This window comes from Haliotis cracherodii, unplaced genomic scaffold (genome assembly GCF_022045235.1).
Source record: "Haliotis cracherodii isolate W230 unplaced genomic scaffold, xgHalCrac1.p SCAF_8, whole genome shotgun sequence".
In the NCBI taxonomy this organism is placed as follows: domain Eukaryota; kingdom Metazoa; phylum Mollusca; class Gastropoda; order Lepetellida; family Haliotidae; genus Haliotis; species Haliotis cracherodii.
In genome coordinates this window covers 4,039,695-4,065,547 of record NW_027266341.1, presented here as the reverse complement: position 1 = coordinate 4,065,547, position 25,853 = coordinate 4,039,695, and the positions used below count along the sequence as shown (strand labels likewise).

Below are 25,853 nucleotides of genomic sequence, written 5' to 3'. Positions count from 1 at the left end.
TATCAATTATTTTCTTTCAAACGGTTTGAGAAGCCCAAGAATCACCTGCGCAAGTTGTCAGGAACACGAAAGAGCATAATAGAGCTGCTCAGCATCTCGAGGGTGTAGCTGTAATTCAATAGTGTACCATGCACAGTGACAGCAGTGAATACTGCATCAGTTCTGGGTGACTGGCTCTGTACCCTGACACCGTTGGGGGGTTTTTAGAGTGAATTTGAAACCAAAAACCATAACCCCCTATTACATTTTTTGCAGTTTTTTGGCGGTTAGTTATTGTTATGAAACATGTGTTTATCCTTTTTTTTTGTGTGCAAAAAATCACCTTTGAAAATCTTTTACCTGCTAACTCATTCGTTGGTAATTGGTTGGTCATTTTGTAAAAGAGACAGGTTGTCACTTACAGGACCATTATGTTTGAGACCGATACTGGTTCTCCCCCACCCCCAGTGTACAGTACACACCCATGAGTGCAGGTCCTATACTGGTTCCCCCTTCCCCAGTGTACAGTACACACCCATGTGTGCAGGTCCTATACTGGTTCCCCCCACCCCCAGTGTACAGTACACACCCATGTGTGCAGGTCCTATACTGGTCCCCCCACCCCCAGTGTACAGTACACATCCATGTGTGCAGGTCCTATACTGGTTCCCCCCACCCCCAGTGTACAGAACACATCCATGAGTGCAGGTCCTATACTGGTTCCCCCCACCCCCAGTGTACAGTACACATCCATGAGTGCAGGTCCTATACTGGTTCCCCCCACCCCCAGTGTACAGAACACATCCATGTGTGCAGGTCCTATACTGGTTCCCCCCCCACCCCCAGTGTACAGTACACACCCATGTGTGCAGGTCCTATACTGGTTCCCCCCACCCCCAGTGTACAGTACACACCCATGTGTGCAGGTCCTATACTGGTTCCCCCCAATCACCAGTGTACAGTACACACCCATGTGTGCAGGTCCTATACTGGTTCCCCCCACCCCCAGTGTACAGTACACACCCATGTGTGCAGGTCCTATACTGGTTCCCCCGTCCCCAGTGTACAGTACACACCCATGTGTGCAGGTCCTATACTGGTTCCCCCCACCCCCAGTGTACAGTACACACCCATGTGTGCAGGTCCTATACTGGTCCCCCCCCCCCACCCCCAGTGTACAGTACACACCCATGTGGACTTAACTGAATAGCCCTCATTCATCTGTTTGTAGCGACCAGATGAACACATGCTATCACTCGCTGGGCACTGGGGAACTACTGCTCCAGGATGTTCTGTTAACACCACACCAAACATTCCAAGGCTTGCTGCCAAATTCAAAGCCTTTTATTAAATCTTATGGTGTTTTCAAGGCATCTTCAAATTGGGGCCACACATTCAAAGGACTCCATTGGAGCATGTGATGTATCAATTATCAAATACCTCTGGGCTACACTTCTAGACTAAATACATCTTCATCATCATTCCAAACCACATATAGACCAAAGAAAGAAATAGGCAAATACGATCTTGCATGTTAACCAGTCTTGCACATCTGAGCATCAGTTGCCACTATCTGGGTATACACTAAGTCAGCCAATCTGAGAGGAGGTGAACTTCCCGAGTTATCCCTGTCCCTTCATACAAATCAATCAAATCTTCACACAAAACACATGACAGCAAGCAACATGTCTGTCATGGTCAGAGGACAAACTTACCGATGGCAAGTTACAGTTTGCTTTCAGAATAAACCTCACTCCAAAAAACAAACCTTGCTTATCCTTCAAGTAATTTACACAAAACCACTTTCTCAAGTTTGCAAATGATAAAATCATGGGCATTATAGTCATTAGGAAACCAGAAAATTTACCCAGATTATTCCAATCTGATCTTCCTGATATCATGTTCAGGAGCCTAGCACGAGGTTTCATGAGATATCAATGAAAGAACTTACCCCTTTTGCTGCTGGTGTCTCTAACACTGCTATAATCTCCTTTGCTCTTGCTTGACAGGTAATGAGTCCCAAGGATGTTTGCCGCAGTTTCCCGATTCTCTGCATCCTCAACACAACGTTGCGATGTCGGTGTGTCCTCCCACGTCAGATTTGTAGTTAATCCCTCTTGTATAAGATCGGACAAGTTTTCCTGCCTTGAAAGCCCTAGAAAGACATGAGCGCAAATCCTCAAATAAGTGAGTTACGACTTGCCTGATCCCTGTAATGATGCTGTAAGGGATGTTCAAGTCCCCTAATGGCTCCGGATGATGCTGTGGTCCTTTAATGAATCGCAGATTATGTTAATTCTTACAAATTTAAAGGAAAAGGGGTTGCCATTTCAAGGGGATTTATCATGAAAGTTGTTGAAGGAATTTAATTAGAGATAACTGGAAGGCCGTAGGGTTCCGAGAGAAAGTCAGACATCGGACATGTCTATCTTGGATTTGAAAGGGAATTTCAGTTCGTCTGTTCTCTGACTCATGGGATAAACTTTCAAAGGTCTACTGTGCTTCATGATAAGCTGGGGCGATGAGTTGAAAAGCATACCTATCTAGTACATTCATCAAAGGAGTCAAAAGATCTTGGCTACAGAGGCAGGTTTTCCACAGATCCTGGCAGACTTCTTTCACAACATGAATTCTCAATGACTATATAAAACCGACTGAAATATCTTAAAAATAATAACACTTCGAACTTTCATATTCATTCTGTGCCACTGCTCCTGATGAAAAGGACAAAAGACAAACAAGACCCTTTGCTTCTGACTACACATATATATATATATATATTCCATTGAATGGTTTGTTAATGATTTGTTAGTTGTTTAACACGGCACTTAGCAATATATTATCTACATGACAGCTGTCTGCAAATAATCGAGTCTGGACCAGACAATCCAGTGATTGATATCATGAGCATTGATCTACGCAATTGGGATACGATGACATGCATCAACCAAGTCAACGAGCCTGACCACCAGATGTACTTAGTCTCCTCTTACGACAAGCATAGTTGCTTCTTTCGGCAAGAATGGGTTGCTGAAGACCTATTCTTACCTGGATCTTCACGGGTAGTCTTGTAAACAAGAAAGAGCGAATGAGTGTTGTTAACAATGCTGTCAACAATATTCCAGCCATAACACATTACCTTGTACAACCAGTGCTCAATAGTATGTGAAGCAATACAAGCCGTCGGGATGTGATGACACAATCAGTCACTGAGTCAGACCACCCAATCCCACTGTAGTCACCTCGTACTGGGGACCTAATTCTGATAAATAAGAAACACAATCAGAAGTCCTCACTACACTGACAAACAATCTTGGGCCTTCATTGAAACCAACCTAGTAACCAGCGTACCACCTGCGGCTCTGAACAGCTGTTCCCTTTTCGATTCCCTTCAGTTTACATCACAGACTGAATAGTTTGTAACTCAAGTTTCTCTAATAGTGGGCTGCTTGACTTGATTTTTAAGTCAATGCATGGTAGAGCACTACATTGGTTTAAAACACAGCAGCAATGGAACAATTTCATGCCTCCTCAGAGAATAGTATGAGCTACAATGTAAATTAACAAATATACTTTTCTTGGTGATATTAATGTTTTAACAATATTAAACAAGGATAACTTCAACATTAATTTATGAGGGATTAAGCTGTAGCTTTGAATAACAGAGTTTTTGTATGAGAAAAATGTTCATGAGCTTTTTAAGAAGATATCACACAAATATTAGTTCTCATGTCAAATGGTGAGGACACCATTTTTACAATATTTTTTATTTAACAGTTTTCGAAACAGTCGAAACAATAGTCATCAGAAGATGACAAATCCCGCTGGTCACCTCAATAGCAAAAGGCACAAATTCAGACCCCGGTTAATACATGTACCAAGTTTGGATGAATATTTTTTCACAATTTTCAAGTCAATTTCCTTAAACAAAATAAGGATGGACAGACCAGCTGATGACTATATCCCCATGCATTATATGCCTTCTCTCTCTCTCTCTCTCACACACACACACACACACAGACACAGACACACAGACACAGACACACACACACACAGACACACACACACACACAGACAGACAGACAGACAGACACACACACACACAGACAGACAGACAGACAGACAGAAAGACAGACACACACACACAGACACAGACAGACAGACAGACAGACAGACAGACAGACAGACAGACAGACAGACAGACAGACAGACAGACAGACAGACAGACAGACAGACAGACAGACAGACAGACAGACAGACACACACACACACACACACACACACACACACACACACACACACACACACACACACACACACACACACACCTCTGCATATGTCCTAACCTTTGTATATGAATTATAACCCTCTTGCACACATATCAGTTATAACCCCTTTGCATTTGTGATGATCTCTTTACATATATGAATTATAACCCTCTTGCACACATATCAGTTATAATTTGGATATACCGAATATGACCGTAGATAAGCCAAATTTTGAGAACCAGAAAAACGATTCTGTTGAAAGGCGGTTACACATTCATCAAACTTTTTTTCTGTTGGTAAAAAAAACCTACTTTGTATTGCTTCAGGTCAATGAACAACGCTATAAAAAACTTTGTCACTGAAAATGTGAAATTTGCTATTAATCATCACTAGACATGATGATTTATCATTTCGATTGTATTTCTTGTTCTGCTAGGCATTGTTTTAAAAAGATTACTGTGTGTATTGTCTCGTAATCTAAGCCAGAAATAGCAATCAGCTGTAATCACGTTTTCTCCCAATCTGCAGGTGATTATGTTAAAATATACCCAATAATATAATCGAAAAGAATTTTGATGCAATGATCGGAATAAATAGTATCTTAAACTACTATTTTACTATGCATTATATATTCTGATATCGTGTTACTTTAATTGCAGGTTAGAAATAATGATAGCCATAAATAGGATCATGTGGTAGCACTTTTGTGTATTGTCGGATACTTTTTTCGCATGGTACAATTAATGTAAATAATATTCAATGAAATTTTGATTAAATCAATAAAATAGATTACGTAGATTACAAACACTCTTTATTACCGATGGTGTAACGACAGGATTAACTTGTGTAATTCAATACGGATTAGTTGATATTCTATTTCTAATGACAGATCATGACGAGACGTAGTTTTAGCTTGGGGGTCCATGCGGCATATGTACCACACATAACATTTTGATACAGATTTCAAGGACCAAGTTAATACCTCGGCTTATCTACGACATCAGCTCATCTACGGTCATATACGGTATCTGTTACAACCCCTTGTGATGACATGGAGGTGCATGTCTTTTCTGTGAAATTAAAAACCTTTTCAAGGACTATTAAAGGAATTGGGATTGATGACATGCATCAACCAAGTCAGCAAGTCTGACCACCCAATCCCTTTAGTCGCCTTATACGACAAGCATAGTCTACTTTTATGGCAAGCATGGGTTGCTGAAGACCTGTTCTTCCCCGGAATCTTCACGGGTAAAGTAGGAATGACAACAGCTCACCCAGTGGAGTATCAAGTTATAAACACAGGCTGACATGGATCATCAAAACTAGAAATACAAGTATTTGTCACAAAGTGACGAAATGTCCCCCGCCTGTATATACACCATAGTACCAAACATGAAGACAATCCAGTGTTTAGTTCTTGAGATATTGCGGCAACACCGTTTTCCAACTCCAAAAGCAGATTCGCCTGCTGTGACCTTGAAAATGGGGTCAAGGTCACCAAAACCGACTGGTGTCTGCTGAGTCTGTATATACACCATAGTTCCAAATATGAAGACAATCCAGTGTTTAGTTCATGAGATATCGCGGCAACAAACAGGTGGGACGTACGGACGGACAGTCGTAAATACTATATCCCCTGCTTTGCGCTTTCGCGCGGCAGGGGACAAAAATCATCCAGTTGTGGTAAGCTTGAATGTAATACACTTCCCTGACAACCATCACCATCCACTTTGGGACTGATGTAGTCAGGAACTGATAAGAACTGAATGGCCACTTGTCACAACTGTCAGGAGAATTGTGACAAAAGCTAAAATATCAGAACTTGTATAACCAGTATCATTCATAAACAAAATTCAATGAAAACTTCCAGCTACTCAGATTTCTCTTAGGAATATGAACAAATGATTTGACACCGGTTGCTATAGTAACACATATGTGGGCTGTCATGATTATTTATGAATCCTTGTAATCCCTTCCATCAAAATTGTACTTATATCCTTCTTATTTGTCCATGAAACCAACCATAACTCTTCACATTACGACACTTATGTAACTTGATAGTTTCAAATGACAATCATTCTTTCATTTCTTTATTCAAACTCGACCATTAACTAAGGACACAAGTGAATTTCGTCACAATGTCTGATGAATGCTGACATGAGAACCTCATCCAAACTGAAATCTGATATAATTATGACAAGAGTCGAGTTGAACAGTTGGTCAAGTGAAGCTCTTTGACATTTAGACACCCGTCAAGATCTGGGTTATATTAGGTCTTCAGCAACCCATGCTTGCCATAAAAAGTGATTATGCCTGGTAGGGATAATGGAATTTACTTTTCCAGGGTTCTGAAATTTACAGAATGATACAATATATGCTTGATGACTGTGATGACAAAACATGTAATTAAACATGATACCTTACACTAATACAATGACTGCTGAGACCCTTTCTACGTGCAACTTTGAAAATGTTATGTTTACACAAAAATATGAAAATTAAGCATCAACTCTGACCATACGGGCAGTATCTAGTTTCTAACACAATTAATAATCTCAATAACACTGTTTTAATGACATAAAATGTGCTATATGTATGAAGATTTTCCTGTCTTAGCGAGAACCTCTACAACCAAAATAAGACAGACTATGGCAAGAGGCTATATAATTCAACTTAACAATAAATGTAAGAAATTGGCTGACAACAGCTTATGAAATGCCCATAAATCTTAATGTTATCTCATATTGATGTTTTCTGTACATGAAGAGTAGATCTCTGTCAACAATTTCCCCACTTCTCAAACTCTCTGACCATCGCAGGTCACTCGCTCGCAGTAAAACGAATACTCAAGGGAGCATCTATTGTATCAAAATGGTGCAAAACAGTCAGTGTAAAGCCCCCATGGCTATGCACCTACAGTCACAGAAATCAAATAATATTCCAAATAAATACACATAGTGCAAAATGCCTCTGTTCGTATTTTCGATGAAAACAAACATCCTGCAAATGTTATGATTACATTACTGAGAAAGCTAACACATCATCATTACGATCATTATAATGTTATTATTTATTCTCTAAAGTCTATATAAATGCCATCTAATTGGCATAATCATGCCAGATATTTCTGTTTTCAAGTCACAGTCTACATCAATGATACATGTATATGCATAATGAGATTTACAGTATTTGTATAACTATACAAGGAGTAATCACATTGCAGTCTGGTATCATAACATTCTGCAACACGATAAATGAAATACAACTCTCTCTACAGATGGATCTATTAGCTGGATCATATAGCAGATAGTAATTCAGATGCAACCTAGCTCTTAGTTAACATCATATATTATTCCAAACAATGCCTGTCATTAAAGGCGACTAACAGGATCAGATGGTCAGACTCACTGACTTGGTTGATGCATGTCATCGTATCCCAATTGCATAGATTGATGCCCATGATTTCAATCATTAGATTGTCTGGTCCAGACTTGATTATTTACAGACCGCAGTCTTTTAGCTGGAATATTGCTGAGCGCAGCATTACAAAACAAACAAACACAAATCTAAAGGGCAGTCATTCTGATTGACTGTCAAATTTGCTTATTGTGTGACCAATGCTTTTGACATGCTTGTGCAACGTAAAACAACAAACTAACAAACAAACATCATTTAAGAGAACAAATCATGAGATGTTATCATTAGTGTGTAGCTAGTCCATGAGACCAGATGTCCAATCAAAATACATTAACTCGAGCTGCTGTAAGTAACACATTCAACAGTACGAGAAATCAGTTCCTCTACAGTCTTCCTGTGTGCTAAATAGTGCTCAATAATCAGGCCTCTCAACTGGATCAACAAGTCATCGTAATTGCTCAATTTCTCCATTTGAAAAAAAGTCATCAGGAGATGACAAACCCCACCGCTCGGTGCATTTCGGGAATGGAGTTTACCCAACTTTTACTTCATTGCCATTGGATACCTTCTGTTCATTGACAAAGAATTGCTGTTCAATATTTTTCAATATCCCAAAATATCAAAAGGCACCAGTTTAACACTAGACATCTGTAAAGTAAGCTCCATTGTTTGAAATATTCAATGGTTTTGGAGTTCTGTTCTGGAAATGAGCACTTCCCTCGTTTCAATAAGTCCAACTTGTTGTTATGAAAACAACAAAAGATTTAAAAATAACACACATAACAAATCAACAAAAGGCAACAGTTGACCACTAGGGAGATCTGTAAAGCAAGTTTCATCCAGAAATAGTCAGTGGTTTTGGAGTTCTGCTCCGGAAACGAGCACTACCCTCATTTTCAATGAAGCTATCCAGGATAAGATTTAAGACCAGCAAAGCATGGAATTAATTGTTGTTGTAGATTTTAGTTGGTTTGTTGTTTAATGCCGCACACAGCAATATTCCAGCTATATGACGGAGGTCTGTAAAATAATCCAGTGATTGACATCATGAGCATCGATCCACACTATTGGGATCGATGACATGCATCAACCAAGTCAGCGAGATTGACCACCCGATCCCGTTAGTCGCCTCTTACCACATGCATAGTCACCTTTTACGGCAAGTATGGGTTGCTGAAGACCTAATCTAACCCGGAATCTTCACGGGTGGCATGGAATTAATACCCCCCATGAGTATAGTGTAATAAAGTATAGATTTGCCCTGAACTATTTTAGTTAAAGCATGAGGACACTTGCGTGTTGTGTAGCTAAATGGCCTACACTGAACAACAGGTGTACACGCGGCTATCAAACTCTTCATGGATTGCTCATGCCTGTGTCCAGAGACAGACATAATTCCTACGGCACCAAGGCCCGCCTCCGACAACTAGTGGCTGTGGGACGGACACAGTGGTTTGATTATATTGGGGAAAACCCCATGGAATGAGAGATGGTTGACATCATCTTTCAATTTTTGTTCCCAGGTTATAACATTCAATTATTCAACAAGTTAAAGAAACTATTTCACAGAAAGTTGATGTGGGTGTGCCATCTTGCTTGACAGTAATGAAAGAACGATGGTTCCAAGGATGCATTAGATCATGGAGGCAATTTGAACAGTGTCGTGACATAATTCAAAAAGTGTACTTTATGGCAGGATAAAGTAGAGTCGTTGCCTTTGATATTTTACTGAAACATCTTAGAATTGAGAACAAAACAACCTCCCAAGTTTCGATGGCCTGAGCCAAGAATTACACGAGCTGATCACTGCACTGTTGATCAGTGTTTGCCGTGGTGATCATATTCATTACATCATGGAATTCCCTCTTTCAGCCAATCTGTGAATCATATGTCCAAGACCACATATCCCTCGTTTTGACTGTCAATCAACTGGGGACATTTGCATTGAGATATGATAGTACTGTATTTGTACAGTGTAAACGCTTTGTGTAAAAAAAGAAATACCCAGATTCATTTCAGCTGACAACCATGTCCACTGTTTCAAACATCATTTTCGTGAATCATATTAAACATAAATTAAAACTCATCTGTAATGGTCTTAGAGTTGAAACATTGAGTATTGTTACAAAATGTGAAGTGACTAAAATAAACAAGTTTTACAGTTCTTTCGCTAAAGTAAGCAAAAACTTTCTCTTTTGGACCTTCGTGGTGATTGGTCAACATGAGGCAACAATGACAAGCCCAGATTTATATTAGCAAACACTGTCAACTTTCACTTCCTGACAAGATACGATTTCGATTCTTTTTACAACAATCCCATGATATTCAATGTCAGTCACATTTAAATGATTATGAAAGATACAATATAGCCCGTATTTTACAAAAAATTGTTGAGACAGACAAGCCTATTGAAGCGTCAAACATGTGTATCGAACTCAAGGTCGTTATTGATGACTTGAGTACTCACTAAGGGGAGGTAACTCTAATTCACATACTTTGTTAATGTCAATAATGTTGGTCAGAAAGACGCCTCACTAATTTAGTCAAACAGTCTACTCTACAAGTGAGAGCTGGTGTAAATATAGAATTAAATAGCATTGATAGTATATCTTCTCTTCTGTAATTTCATTGGATGATTGTTCTGTCAGGTATCCAATCACATCTTACACACACAGGTGGGTTGACTTATGTTTTATGTATGTTAAGTTATATATCATTTGCTTTTATTTTCGAGAAAAAGTAAGATGCATAAGCCTACACAATGAACTCTTATTCATTAAGATTATGTCATCAAAAGGCTCTCATTATCGGGTGTTCTCAAGGACGAGTTGAGTTCCATCAGCCGGATCATAATGATTGGTATTTTTATTTATGTATAACTATGAATTCATCCAGACCATTTGAGCTGCACCCAGTAAACTACAGTCTTTATTATACCGCTTAGCAGACCGATAATCGTTTCACTTTCCAGATTGATTGATTGACCGTTTATTCGATCTATCACTCCAGCACTAATGATAAACCGTAGCAAAATCAATCCACACCAACGTCCTGACTTCCTAATAACAGTACTGTGCTGTAGCATGCCAGACTTTACATCACAACTTCTTACGCAAATTGCTTTTACCTTGTATTTAATAATATCACCCCTAGGGTACACTTGTGTATTGTGACTTTGGCCAGGCTACAGACTTAAACACAGAAGGAATCTGAGGTACATACATAGTATACTACAACAATGACACTGACCAAAGTCAGGGGCAACCCAACAGCAGTTTTACCACTGCAATTAGAAGTGAAACAATACATTATAAGTATTAATGCATTTCAAAAAATTCTAAGCCTCACATAGAAGAAGAGATGTACCAGTGAAACATGATTTGTTGTGGACATCACATGATGTCACAGAGCTACATCTCAAAAACTTCAATTGAGCAAGTTATTTCGCTCCTGATGGAATGCAGTGATCAAGTACTTGCAGTAAAAGGGCTGAACACAAATAGCGCTCCATGAAGATATGAGTATAACACTAGGGAAGGATGCCCCTTCCTATTCCACCATGAAAAGGTGGACAGCAGAGTATAAGCATGGCAGAGAGAGCCTTGAAGATGACCCCTGTCCTGGAAGGCCTGTGATGTCAGCAACACCAGAAATGATCCAGAGAATACACGATATGGTGATGACCAACCGGTGAATACTGCAGGTTCAGTAGGCATTTCCCTGGAGAGAGTACATTCGATTATCACAGCAACTTTGGCAATGGTGAAAGTACCATGTTGGGTTCCACAGCTTCTGACATGTGTTAAAAAAGTGCACCAGGTGCAACGCAACGTTTCTCGTGATAAGTAGCTCTGTTTGTAGTTGACTCAGAGAGGTTCTTGCAATGATTTTTGACTGTGATAAAACCTGGATTCAGCACTTCGTGTCAAAACAGTGGAAACATTTATCACCACCACCACCAAAGAAGGCAAAGATTGTCCAATCAGCTGGAAAAGTTGAGGGGTTCAGAATCAGATGTGCTCTGAGATGGTGTGGTCATGGTGGACTATCTTCCAAAAGGCCAGACAATAAGTGAAGCATAATATACCACACTCTTGAGGCCATTACAGGCGGAAACAAAGACCGAAACATGGGAAACTGAGAATAAATATGCTCTTCCATCAGGACAGTACATGATGTGAGAAAGCAGTGACATAGCTGTGAAAGAGCAGACATATTGTTGATTCAGCATAAAATAACATTCACTCAAGCCCTCACTGAACTGTTTCAACTTTTGTTTCATCTGAAAAGGGAAGTCTCAAATCCTCATGTTTACATTGGAAGCAGTCTACATTTCTTCTAGCTCCTTCGCAAATCACATTTGGAGATGTCTTCATTAATGGCTTCTCTTCACTCGCATTAAGGACTGTCTGTCTCCAATTCCGCTGTCATAGATTGATAAACGACAAGACTGATTATGGTGATACACCAGTAAACATCAATGACCCGATTAGCTGACCGATCTGAGGGCTTGGCAGGAATGTTTGCGTCATACTGCCCTTTTCAGCAGGTTACTGCAATTTACTTGTATGAGCCCAGAAAATCCTCAAAAGTCTGTGTATCTGCTACAAACATTTCATTAACTGGGGAAAGAAGGTACTGCAAGAATACTATCACAACCATCAACATATAACCCATTCTGTTATCAAATATGTTTGTGCAACCTCTCAAAGAACACAAGCTAGCAGAGACATATAATTTAACTCTTATCTGTAAACTTTTGATCAGAATAATTCAGTGTATCTTGATTAGATAAATGTCTCCTCAAAAACTCTACATTCTGTTATGTCTTTGTTTTCATATTGAAATGTTGACGAATAAATCAATGTTATATTACACACAGTGCTTCCTGAATTAACAAAAGAACTGTGTAACAAAAAACAGAACCATCATCATATTTGATCACACATATTTGAAAGCTGTGGAAATGTTTTCTCAATCTGTTATTTCCAGTGTTATTTTACATTTTTCAATGTTCTTACTTGCAATTAAATTAAACCAGGCTTTTGAAATTCAACATACATTTGCTTGGAAAAATAAAACTGGCAATACAATGTCTCACTTGTGATAAAAAGGGAATCTGTTCAGTTTTTACTAAATAATACCAGAACACAACAAGCACAAACCTTCAATAGCTAGATTCCAGAATCCTGCCAGTCAACCACAGAATGGTCACAAAGAAACCCCAGCTTGTGTGACAGATGAATTCATGAGCCCCATAATGAGGCTGTGCTCAGCGTTAATATTTCAGTTCATGCTGCCATATTTGAATGAGTATTTGCAGGGCCTCTTTAAGGGTTCACTGAAATGGTGGCCAAGTCAAGTAGATGTAACAGAACCTTACTGTTGTGAATCAACCTCTAACTTAACATCAGAAGTTAATTTATTTGACAGTGAATGGTGACAAGCTATTGGCAGTTTACAATTGTCTCTCTTTAGTATGTGCTTCCATTTCAGATTGCAGTAGAAAGGTGTTTGCATTACCTCCAAAACAACGGCACCGCCATCTCTACCTTTTGTTTTTTGAATGCCCCCAAATGTCCCAACAGTGAAATGAATTAATTTGACGTCAAACCAAATCAGGTGACAGTTCACCTCGCCAACATCGTCCTGTGCCTGTAGCCAATAGCTACCTTAATACTAAAGTTATGAACACTTTCGGTTCAATAACATTGTTTTCAGTTTGGGAAAACAGATGTTCAATGCAAGATAACATAAAAACAAAATGTCTCATGCCTTGAGATACCAAATATGATTTTCTCAAGTGAAATTCAACGTAACATCATAACTACGGCATATGCCACTCACTGAACAAAGAGTCACTATGACCTGTCATCACTCATCATACATAATGTAGGCCAGTATATAGAAAACAAACATATATCCAGAAATGGGCAATTTTGATGGCTTTAAATGCATTTCTTACAAGTTGACAGATGACAAAGCAAACAAAGATTTATGGATAACAACTTAAATTACCTTAGTGTCAAGCAAGACTGAATAATGAGTGAGTGAGTGAGTGAGTGGGGTTTTACGCCGCGTTTAGTAATATTCCAGCAATATCACCCCGGGGGACACCAGAAATGGGCTTCACACTTTGGGAATCGAACCAGGGTCTTCCGCGTGACGAGCAAATGCTTTAACCACCAGGCTACCCGACCGCCCCACTGAATAATGAATGATTGAACAAGGAACAAGTAAAAATCACAATTTTGCAGGAGCATACATATAACTAAACATACTAATGAATAAACAGCAAGAACCATATGGTTTTTAATTGCCATCATTCTTGTTCTGTGCTTGTGACAACACTTTGACAGATGTGTTCATGTGGGCAGAATGTGATTTTACTGCCTGACAACACTTTGACAGATGTGTTCATGTGGGCAGAACAGGATTTTACTGCCTGACAACCCTTTGACAGATGTGTTCATGTGGGCAGAATGTGATTTTACTGCCTGACAACACTTTGACAGATGTGTTCATGTGGGCAGAATGTGATTTTACTGCCTGACAACACTTTGACAGATGTGTTCATGTGGGCAGAATGTGATTTTACTGCCTGACAACACTTTGACAGATGTGTTCATGTGGGCAGAATGTGATTTTACTGCCTGACAACACTTTGACAGATGTGTTCATATGGGCAGAATGTGATTTTACTGCCTGACAACACTTTGACAGATGTGTTCATGTGGGCAGAATGTGATTTTACTGCCTGACAACACTTTGACAGATGTGTTCATGTGGGCAGAATGTGATTTTACTGCCTGACAACACTTTGACAGATGTGTTCATGTGGGCAGAATGTGATTTTACTGCCTGACAACACTTTGACAGATGTGTTCATGTGGGCAGAATGTGATTTTACTGCCTGACAACACTTTGACAGATGTGTTCATGTGAGCAGGAAGTGATTTTACTGCCTGACAACACTTTGACAGATGTGTTCATGTGGGCAGAACCGGATTTTACTGCTTGACAACACTTCGACAGATGTGTTCATATGGGCAGAACGTGATTTTACTGCCCGACAACACTTCGACAGATGTGTTCATGTGGGCAGAACGGGATTTTACTGCCTGACAACACTTTGACAGATGTGTTCATGTGGGCAGAACAGGATTTTACTGCCTGACAACACTTTGACAGATGTGTTCATGTGGGCAGAATGTGATTTTACTGCCTGACAACACTTTGACAGATGTGTTCATGTGGGCAGAATGTGATTTTACTGCCTGACAACACTTTGACAGATGTGTTCATGTGGGCTGAATGTGATTTTACTGCCTGACAACACTTTGACAGATGTGTTCATGTGGGCAGAACAGGATTTTACTGCCTGACAACACTTTGACAGATGTGTTCATGTGGGCAGAACGGGATTTTACTGCCTGACAACACTTTGACAGATGTGTTCATGTGGGCAGAATGTGATTTTACTGCCTGACAACACTTTGACAGATGTGTTCATGTGGGCTGAACAGGATTTTACTGCCTGACAACACTTTGACAGATGTGTTCATATGGGCAGAACGTGATTTTACTGCCTGACAACACTGCTTGTCATAGCTGCTCTTAGTTTTAAATCAACCAACAATCCATAACAGTTTTAACCATGTCAGCATCCTTCCATCAGCTGACGAGGCAACCGTTCAAGATGACATTGTCACAACAACATGACATGCCTCACCATTTCCAAACAAACCCCGAAGAAGAAGTGACAACTGCCAAATCCAACATTTGCCATATTGATAAGGGAAGTAACTCTTCACACAAAAGTTTAAAAAATCTTAACAATTTGGCTGAAAATGAGACCGTCCGGATTAACAGGGTTCCAGTGTACTCAACTCCAGTGGTTGGTTACCCGTTGAGATGACGCATGTTGTAATGATTTCATCTGATGAATGCATCATGTCAAACTGCATCAACCTCCCCAAAGATATACCAAAGTTTGAAGCTCTTGTTTACATCAATACAAATAACATAAACAATTCTGACAAGGCAATTGAAACTTTTTTTCACCACATCAAATCCAAAATTCAATGGAACGAACTAAAACCTTTCTTCAACAAAAGCAGCCACATTCTTCATAGCATCAGTCTGTATTTCCCTTGTAACAAAACAGTGATGTCAACTGCACATTGTGGCAATATGGAATAGAGTGAGAGAGTGAGTTGGGTTTTACGCCACTTTTAACAGTATTCCAGTTATATCACGGCGTGTCAGCTTAATGTGGGAGAAAAGCCCGAAGTGATGCAGGTCTCAGACGTTTACCACTTCAGTGAAACCCACGAACACGGGTATGGTGCTGACAAACCTAGAAACATAATCGGGGCGAACCGGGATTCGAACCCACAATCATAGGTTTCTGGCGTGCCCAAGGGACAATATGGAATAGATCTGGGTAAACAGGGTACAGTGGTAGTCACTGAATCATCACTCAAAATCAGTAAACATTGCATCACAATCTAAAACAAGTGATTATTAACTGAGTATTTGGATGTGTGACAATGCCGGCTGTGGCTGTCAATAACTTTTCATAACCACTGCTATGTTTTGTCTTGCAAAATTTGTAATATATTTCACTAAATTATTTCAGAAATATTAGGTTAAAGTAATCGTAATGGTTCTGCCAAAATCGTAATAGTTGGCATGTATGCAAAACCATTTCCTCCAGTGATAATGACACCCATGCCAGGTCACTGACCAGCTCTCACAAAACAGGAAGCTGACAACTGATAAGTTTCCCTTATCAAACTTCTCTGTCCCGGATACCAACATGAAGACCATATTTTGGCTTCTCTATTGATTGAGGATGCTGCCAACCTATACCATCCTTGTATCGATCTAGTATGACATTGACAGCCTGAGAGAAATTACTAGTAACATGATATACTGGTATGACCGTTATCACACTTGGGGGAAGAGCATGCACTGCAACTTCTCAAGGTCAACAAATATGATGTCTAGAATTGGCATGTGTTGTTAAACTTACTGTCATGTACTTTTGAAGGAAATATTTATATGGTAAAATACCTATCAAACTGCAATGATGTGCTGATCTGCAGACTGATGGGAAATGGATTTTGCAGCAAATCTGCAGATATTTGGTTTGAAGAGTGAGTGAGTGAGTGAGTGAGTGAGTGAGTGAGTGAGTGAGTGAGTGAGTGAGTGTGATAATCACGTCTTGACCAGGATTTCTAGTGACTGAAAGCATTAGCAAACAGTTCTAAACTTGGATTAATTATGCTTATTTGTTATAAAATTTTGAAGGCTTTCATTCAGACAAACATTTAGGAATGAGAGATAAGATATTTTCCTGAAATACATAGAAAGAAATGTGTGGAGGATCATTGCTTGGCTGCTCCCTTGAGGACCTAGTTTCTGGGGAGTCAGGTATTGGGAACTTATTCTCAGGAATCCTTGCAGGAAAACAAACATCAGGTACTAGGTACCTAGTCTTCCCCTCAAGGGAAGACCTCGTCTAGGTACTGGGGTCCTAGTCTGCCCCTCACAGAGAGATAAACATCAGGCATTCCGGTCCTTGTCTGCCCCTCACAGTGAGACAAACATCGGGTACTGGGGTCCTAGTCTGCCCCTCACAGAAAGACAAACATCGGGTACTGGGGTCCTAGTCTGCCCCTCACAGAAAGACAAACATCGGGTACTGGGGTCCTAGTCTGCCCCTCACAGAAAGACAAACATCGGGTTCTGGGGTCCTAGTCTGCCCCTCACAGAAAGACAGACATCGGGTACTGGGGTCCTAGTCTGCCCCTCACAGAAAGACAAACATCGGGTACTGGGGTCCAAGCCTGCCCCTCACAGAAAGACAAACATCGGGTACTGGGGTCCTAGTCTGCCCCTCACAGGAAGAGGTACTGCGCAAGTCGGGTGGGTTACTCTGTTCCCAACAGATGGCTTCACATATTGTTGAAATGAACACAGCTGAACATAGTGTGAGAAATGTATTAACCACTAAGCTACCCTCCACCCACAGAAATACAATGTCAGATCCTTGTGACCTACCCAGCTCTTAAACTCCAAAGTTTGACAAGTTTGTGGAAAGCAGTGTGTGAAATAATTTTTCAACAGAGCCAGATAATATTTTACAAGACAATTACAGAAGCCAGATTTTCTTTTACACTATAAAAAAACAAGGAGAAATCTGGTGGTAGAGAGAGAAAAAAATTTCAAGTTTCCTCAAGATTAGCAGTCAATATCAATGTGAGTCAATATGAAACAGGTTTCTGTCACTATCAGAACTAGAGACAAGGGACCATAACATGCAAGACAAATAGCACATCCTTGAAATCAGCTAGCTAGTCGGGTTAGGTTCTATTTTCACTAGTCAGAAAGTAAAAAAGTAGCCATGGGGTATTGGACAGAAGTCTATTTTGGACACGGGTGTGTACATAGGCTTCTCCTGAATCTGCACAGGAACACAAACAATGCAGGCAAGAGAAGACACACTGTTAATCAGAATCCCCCAAAGAATTTTGCAAATTCAAGTGCAACAAGAGCACCAACAGTTATTTCACCATCTCCACCATACAACCCTGACACATACAACAACATGGAAAATATAAGATCCTAAGGCAAACACAAACATAGACATCCGCTGGTGCAATGAGGAATAGGTTGTGTTAAGGCGTCACAGGAAGCCATCCTATCAAAAGAATCAGTAATGAGCTGGTAGACAGGACCTGGGATTTTTGCCATTGTGGCAGTGAAACAACATATTGAACTGCAATTTTCTTAAGGAAGGGACGTTTGAGGCTCATTGGCAGGAAGGGTCAAAAACTTAAGTTTGCAGGAGAATTAAAAATTGATGTTTCTTAACAGAGGATGAGGCCATCTAACAAAACAATGATCCTGGATGTGAGTCGTGCCATGGACAGCAATATGAAACCTAGCTAGCTGGGCCATCCTCTTGTAGTGAGTGAGTGAGTGAGTGAGTGAGTGAGTGAGTGAGTGAGTGAGTGAGTGAGTGAGTGAGTGAGTGAGTGGAGTGAGTGGAGTGAGTGAGTGAGTGAGTGAGTGAGTGAGTGAGTTGGTTTTAACGCCGCTTTTAACAGTATTCCAGTTATATTGCGGCGTGTCAGCTTAATGTGGGAGGTGAGTGAGTGAGTGAGTGAGTTGGGTTTAACGCCGCTTTTAACAGTATTCCAGTTATATTGCGGCGTGTCAGCTTAATGTGGGAGGAAAGCCCGAAGTGATGCAGGTCTCAGAGTGAGTGAGTGAGTGAGTTTAGTTTAATGCCGCCTTTAACAGTATTCCAGTTATAATGCGGCAAGTCAGCTTAATGTGGGAGGGAAGCCCGAAGTGATGCAGGTCTCAGAGTGAGTGAGTGAGTGAGTTTAGTTTAATGCCGCCTTTAACAGTATTCCAGTTATAATGCGGCAAGTCAGCTTAATGTGGGAGGGAAGCCCGAAGTGATGCAGGTCTCAGACGTTTACCACTTTGGTGAGCACAGGTATGGTGCTGACAAACCTAGAAACATAATCGAAGCGAACCGGGATTCGAACCCACAATCATAGGTTTCTGGCGTGCCCAAGGGACGCAACTCTGCACAGTGAATCGCGGCGTCTTAGACGACTGGGCCACCCGTGCCCCCCCATCCAACAAGAGTTGGAGTGAGGTGCATGAGTGGTGCAGGGTTATACGCTGTACACCCTCAGTCTACGCACTGTCGCACGTACCTGTTACTTCCTACTGCAACCTCTCAATGGACGACTTGACGCAAGTTTTCAAATTTGTTTGTAAACAAATGTTTGCATTCCACAGCAGAGTTACTTTGGCACTTGTTTTACCAGGTGCTAATAATTGAGTGAGTGAGTATGGTTTTACGCCGCTTTTAGCAATATTCCAGCAATATCATGGCGAGGGACACCAGAAATGGGCTTCACACATTGCACCCATGTCGAGGTGCTAATAATTACTTTAATAACCTTATATTACTGTGTTAAAAGCAAATTATATCAAAGGTAAACAAAAATGGTGGAAATCATTCTATGTTCAGCATGAAACATGTTTTGGGTCTATCACTCAAGCCTCCAAATGCCATCAGCTCCTCCCAGTGGACTATCATCTCTGCACGCAATGTCATTGAATAAGCCCAGTGATGTTGAGAGTTTTCAATATTTGTTCACAAAATAAAGTCTGTGACAGTGCATTTTATAACAAGCACCAGTTCATGAAAGCATTTTTATTTTCAAGATATTTTTCGTTTTTGTTTTCGACTTAATCCATGAGGCTAAATGGACGATATATGGGAACGAATATTTATTATATTTTCAACTGAAAAGTTTTATGATTTTGCCCAGAAGTGTCATTAGGTTTTATTTATTGAAACTCCCCACATCCAAAGGTTGTTGGTCCCAGCACAATATATCTACCATGGGACATCTCTTGCTATGAATGCGTTAGGCTTGTAATGACACAGATCGATATTTTACAGCCAAAGTATTGAAGCAGGGTAATAAATGCACTTATCAAGGTATTCTTGACCCTTTCATGTTTATAGTTTTCAAATTGTCTGCTGCCATTCTTCTTCACACAGAAACGTTGAGAAAGCAGGATGAAGTTGCTTGGTGTAAAATATACTGGCTAAAAATTTGTCATGATACTTCAACTCACATCGCTTGATCACAAATCCCTGGTTTTCTGGTCCAGACTCGACTATTTACAGACCACCATCATATGGCTGGAATATTGATGAGTGCGGCGTTAAACAACAAATGAACAAACCAGACAAAACACTTGCTCTGTTTGATCCCCCTCTTGGCCTCACTAGCCTTGCCTTCCTTGCTCCTTACCATGATCTCTCCTGTATGTTCCTGTCACAAAATCATCCAACTGTATACCCTGTCATTCATGTAAACTTACAGATTGAGCCATGTAAACTTACAGATTGTGCCATGTAAACTTACAGATTGTGCCATGTAAACTTACAGATTGTGCCATGTAAACTTACAGTTTGAGCCATGTAAACTTACAGATTGAGCCATGTAAACTTACAGATTGAGCCATGTAAACTTACAGATTGAGCCATGTAAACTTACAGATTGTGCCATGTAAACTTACAGATTGTGCCATGTTAACTTACAGATTGAGCCATGTAAACTTACAGATTGTGCCATGTAAACTTACAGATTGAGCCATGTAAACTTACAGATTGAGCCATGTAAACTTACAGATTGTGCCATGTAAACTTACATATTGTGCCATATCAGCTCATCCATCACCACTCGGGATGTTGTAGATGATTGGATGGGATAAGTGTGCCAAATGGAATTGTGACCACTCATAAGTGTCTGCAGACTGCAGCCATGAAACGTCATGGCTATCCGTAACCATACCACTTCGTCCCTTTTGGTTCATTTCCTTAACTTTTCAGGCATGACTAGGTAAATTTTCAATCAGTTTATCAGTGTGGATGTTGGTCAGCAGGATGTCAGTTGATCAGCTTGTTGGGTTAACAATCTTAAGTTTGTGAGTTCGAGTCTTGCCACAAGATGTTGCAGTGAAAACAAACCTAAGTTGCCAAACTAAGTTGGATATATCCATGTAAAATCAATTACTTTCTGCAAGTGTGCAGAAAGTCCTTTTCACTTAATCATCCTATTTCAGTGTTCCCGTTTACCGGTAATTACCAGTTTTTTACCGGTAAAATTAGGCTTGGACCGGTAATTCATGTTACTGCCAGTCCCTGTGGACCGGCTAATATAGCATCTTATAAATCTTTGTTGAACAAAACATTGACGATATTCATATAAGTATATATTTCAAACAAAGTCAACTTATCAGTTGACTTCTTAGAAGTTCCCCTTGTCTGTTTTTAGTGCTATTAAATAACATTTCGCTTTGCTTCAAGGTTAAATATATATTTCCAGTGATTTAGTCTTGAAATATTATGCAAAAAGAAAGTTGAAAGAATTAAAACCAGGTGATTTTCATTTGTTGAAAGTTGGGACTGACAAAAATTAGGGGGGACTGGTAATTTTTAGAGTTGCCAGTTGTGGTGGACTGGCAGTTTCAAAGGCCAGCGGGACTACTGTATATGCATGTTGGTATATATATACAGCCCTCGCATATAGCAACAAGCTGCAATACAATAGTGACAATGTTCATCTCTAATGTGAGCAAACCCCGGAGTATGACACTTCTAGTTGTAGGAAGATATTTCCCCATTCACTTATCCACACTCTCATAGAGATTCCACATTCACCAGCCTGCCTGACAGCTTCATGACAATCACAAGACACATGGAAGTTATAGAAGAATCTAGAATTGTCAAAGTAATCTCAAATGAAAGTATCACAGAATCTTTTAATTACACCAACTTTCAAATGAGAAAAAGCTTTCAAACAGGAACCTTTTTTTCTTTCAACAGACTTTATACTTTTGAGAAGATATTTGTAGCCACTTTGAATTACAATTGGATGGATGCCTACCCCCATGTCCTTAAAGCAGTAGCCGTGGAATGTAACATACCTTCCTCATCGCCATCTTCCTGTACACCAGGTGTCAGCTCCAGCATGCTGCCATCATGTCTTGTAGCTGTTCTCGGTGCCTTCTGCTGAGACTTACTGTGCTGTTGGGATGCCTTCAGCGGCTGTGACGTCTGCTGTGACTGTGGTTGCTGCTGCTGCTCCTTCAGTATCTGTTTCTTCCTCATCTCCAACATCTCCCTCAACTCAGCCAGCTCATCCTGGAAGTCCAGCTTCTTCCTCTCCTTGGCCCGCTTCCCCTCTTGTGCCTGTTTACTCCGCCCTGCTGCATCCACATTTTCAGATGGCCAGTCCCCCTCTGTGGCCTTCAAGTTTTCTTGTGGTTGTCCATTCTGTTTATCAGTCCAGTTATGTCCCTTTGCATCACTGCCAAAGCTGTCATTGCCCTCACCTTCTGTGACGTCTGCTACTTCAAACACTGTCGGAGATGATCCTTTGGAGGACACCAGACTACTGTCTGTATTGACACTGTGAGATTTCTTCTTCTTCTTCTTTTTCTTTCCTACAAATAGTTATTTTGAATAAAGCTTTCATAGAAATATTGCTCAAACTGTATTGAGGGAGGATATGTACATTTTGCAAACGAGCACAAACTATTACAGCACATTCATTGAAATACTTGCCATAAACAATAACTCAGTTATAGCATTTGTGACCATTCATTTCATTCCAAGCCAAATGTTGACTCATGTACCACTCTCATTGCCATCAACATGGTTCTGCCGTCATGCAAATGGACGCAGCAAAAAGAAATTATAGCTAAACTTCTTAATAATAAGTTTACATGAATATTTCCAAGTATAACATGGTAGCCACTTATTGTTCAGTGTCATGGAACCATTGAGGAATTCACACTGGCATTTTCCTCGATGCAAACTAATAAAGAAAAGACAGTGCGATAACACTGTAGCTCAACCCGGTATGATATATGTAGTCAAACATCAACAAAGACAGTCCCTTAACAAAAGATGCTGTCAGCACTGACATTCAAATGTTGTCTTCATAAATACCAAGGACTAAAAACTACCACTAAAAATCTAATTGCTTGAACAATACATGATTTCATTAAGCTGAGAGCGTATCTATGAAGGATTCATTGTACATCCCTAACAGTTTGCATGTATTAGAAATCATCACAAATCTGCAGGCATCAAAGTGACAAGGCATTCTCTATTGATAAAAATGGACAAAATTGGCTACCACACCACCATCAAGTGACTCCAACTGAACTCCAATGGCTATCTATGTAGAAACAATACTATTTACAACTGTTAAAAAGATCGGCTATAAGCCTCTAGCAACTGAAGCTTGGCCATTTAGTGATTGAGTATCGATGGTTTTACGCCGCTTTTAGCAATATTCCAGCAATATCACGGCAGGGGACACCAGAAATGGGCTTCACACATTGTACCCATGTCAGAAATCGAACCCTTTAACCACTAGGCTACCGACTGCCCCAGAAACCTCCTGAACAGAAATGCTCCAGGTTCACCAGCTCCAGTGAAAATTGCATCATTTTGAAGCAGACGCAGCTGATTTTGTTAGCGATATGGAACCATGGATGAAACCTGTGTAAACCACTTTCGCCCTGATACGAAACAACAGTCAAAAGAACGGAAACATCTGACGTCTCCTCATTCAAAGAAGGTAAAGTCATCAGCTGGCAAGGAGACAGTTTTCTGGGATTCCAAAGGAATTCCACTGGATGACCTCCGGAAAGGTCAGACCATTAATGGCCAATATTAAGCAAATATACTGAGGTAACTGTTTGAGATTAACAATATACCAGTACTTAATGACATCATTTTCAGTATAGTGACTTTACTTCCTGCTCGGGAAAACATGTGTCATGCAAGACAACTTTAAAACAGAATATCCACTGCTGCTAACAACATTAATAAGAAAGTTAAATGCATTTCCTGTTTAAGTGTGTTTACGCTCATTTCAGTCAATCACATACTTGATTATTTCTAGTTGATGTCAACCAAACAGGGGCTGGTAATAAAGCCAAACTCCCTCACTCCCTCGCCAACAACCTCCATGATTTCACTAAAAGAAAACTAACAGAAGCAGTCCACATTCGCCGCCACAAGCCATCAATCAACAGAGATCAAGGCTATTTCATCCCACCCGCCTACTATGAACTCAAACAATAATCACTTATCCTGTTTATTGGCTTCATGTCCCTATTGGCTTCCACCTATGTGTTTTCTGTCCATCGTGTTGTGATAGCATCATCCTTTGTTGTCAATACCTACCGATGTTATCCCACTCATGTATGCAATTGTTGTTACTGTTAATCCTCTACTGTTAATCCTCAACCTACTATATATATTCTTCACTATGTCCCTCATTCAGTCTTGCTTGACAACGGTATAAGGATCTATACCGAAACGTCGCTTTTCACAGTATTAAAGAAGTTGTTATCCATAAAATTGTGTCTATCTTGTCATCCGTCAACTTCTTAGTAATGCCTATCAAACAATGTTTCCCTCACAAATGACCCTTTCAGGGACCATCAATGAAGGTCACTCAAAACCTTATATCTTCAGTGCCTCGCCCTAAGATGACATGTATCAAGTTTTAGGCTACTCCAAGAAACACTTCTTGAGTTAACATGCAACATTCTTGAGTGAATTTGACCTTCAATATCAGTTGGAAGTATTTCAAGAACATTCTAACATTCTGTGATTGAGACCCCACCTTAAAGATCATGATTACTGTTTCATCAAATTTCAATCATCAATAAAATTTTCTTGTTTGACACCCTCATACCCCGAGTGATCTTGACCTTCAAGGTCACCCATTCACATTTCCATCATTTAATCCCCCGCCCTAAAGATGGGGGAGTTTGCCCGTCTATTTGTTCTCATTTAATTTTACACTCTGATGTTACTGGTCATGATCTAAAATGAGGTTGAAAACATGAGTCCTAAATTCTTTTTTTACAGGGTGATGGCACTTGCTCCGTGCTTTTCAACTTAGTGCATCCTGCATGAAATGGGACAGGTTTTCTCAGAAACTACTGAAGTAAATTCATCTAAGAGATACTTTCCAAGACTGAATTATTTTTTCCAGAGAAGGGACCTTTTGTGTGTATTAAGTTCAAATTTAATAATTTTATCTGTATAAATACGCAGTCTCCATTTCAAACTGCCAATACTTTCTGAATGACTATTTCCTCAATGAAAATACTCGTATTTACAAGTAGTTTCACAAGTGAATGACCATCACACTGACCTTGACATTTGATATAGTCATGACCCATGACATGTATTGAGTTAATTATTTAGAGTCAACAAAGAGCGATAGGAAGATTGTAGTTTCCTGTTGAATTAATCCGAAGTTTCATAATTTGACCTCTAATGACCTTGACCTTATATGGAGATAACCCAAAGTCGATTTGACTCAGACCCTGTCCTCAAGTTCATGAATTATAAGTTTCATCATATTCCATGAATTACAACAGCCTAATGTAATTTCTGACATGTCGGAGAAGACATCCAAATTGTATTATAAGAAAAGAAAAGAAAGTCCTGGTAATCTTGTGAAATGTTCGATTTGATGCCTTGAAGATATATAAGAGGGAACACACACCAAAGGTTTCAACTCAAATTATCTAGCCTTTTTTGAGATG

At 40.0% G+C, this 25,853-nt stretch overlaps 1 protein-coding gene across 1 annotated transcript in view; it reads right to left on the bottom strand.

The window, feature by feature from the left end:
* The window catches only part of LOC139449348 (gem-associated protein 5-like), a 193,904-nt gene that overhangs the window by 131,150 nt on the left and 36,901 nt on the right, over positions 1 to 25,853 (bottom strand). Inside the window, exons 15-16 of the mRNA XM_071230671.1 lie at positions 22,200 to 22,718; positions 1,931 to 2,134 (exon numbers count right to left, since the gene is read on the bottom strand). Coding sequence (XP_071086772.1) covers positions 1,931 to 2,134; positions 22,200 to 22,718 — 723 coding nt within the window. The remainder of the gene's footprint in view (positions 1 to 1,930; positions 2,135 to 22,199; positions 22,719 to 25,853) is intronic.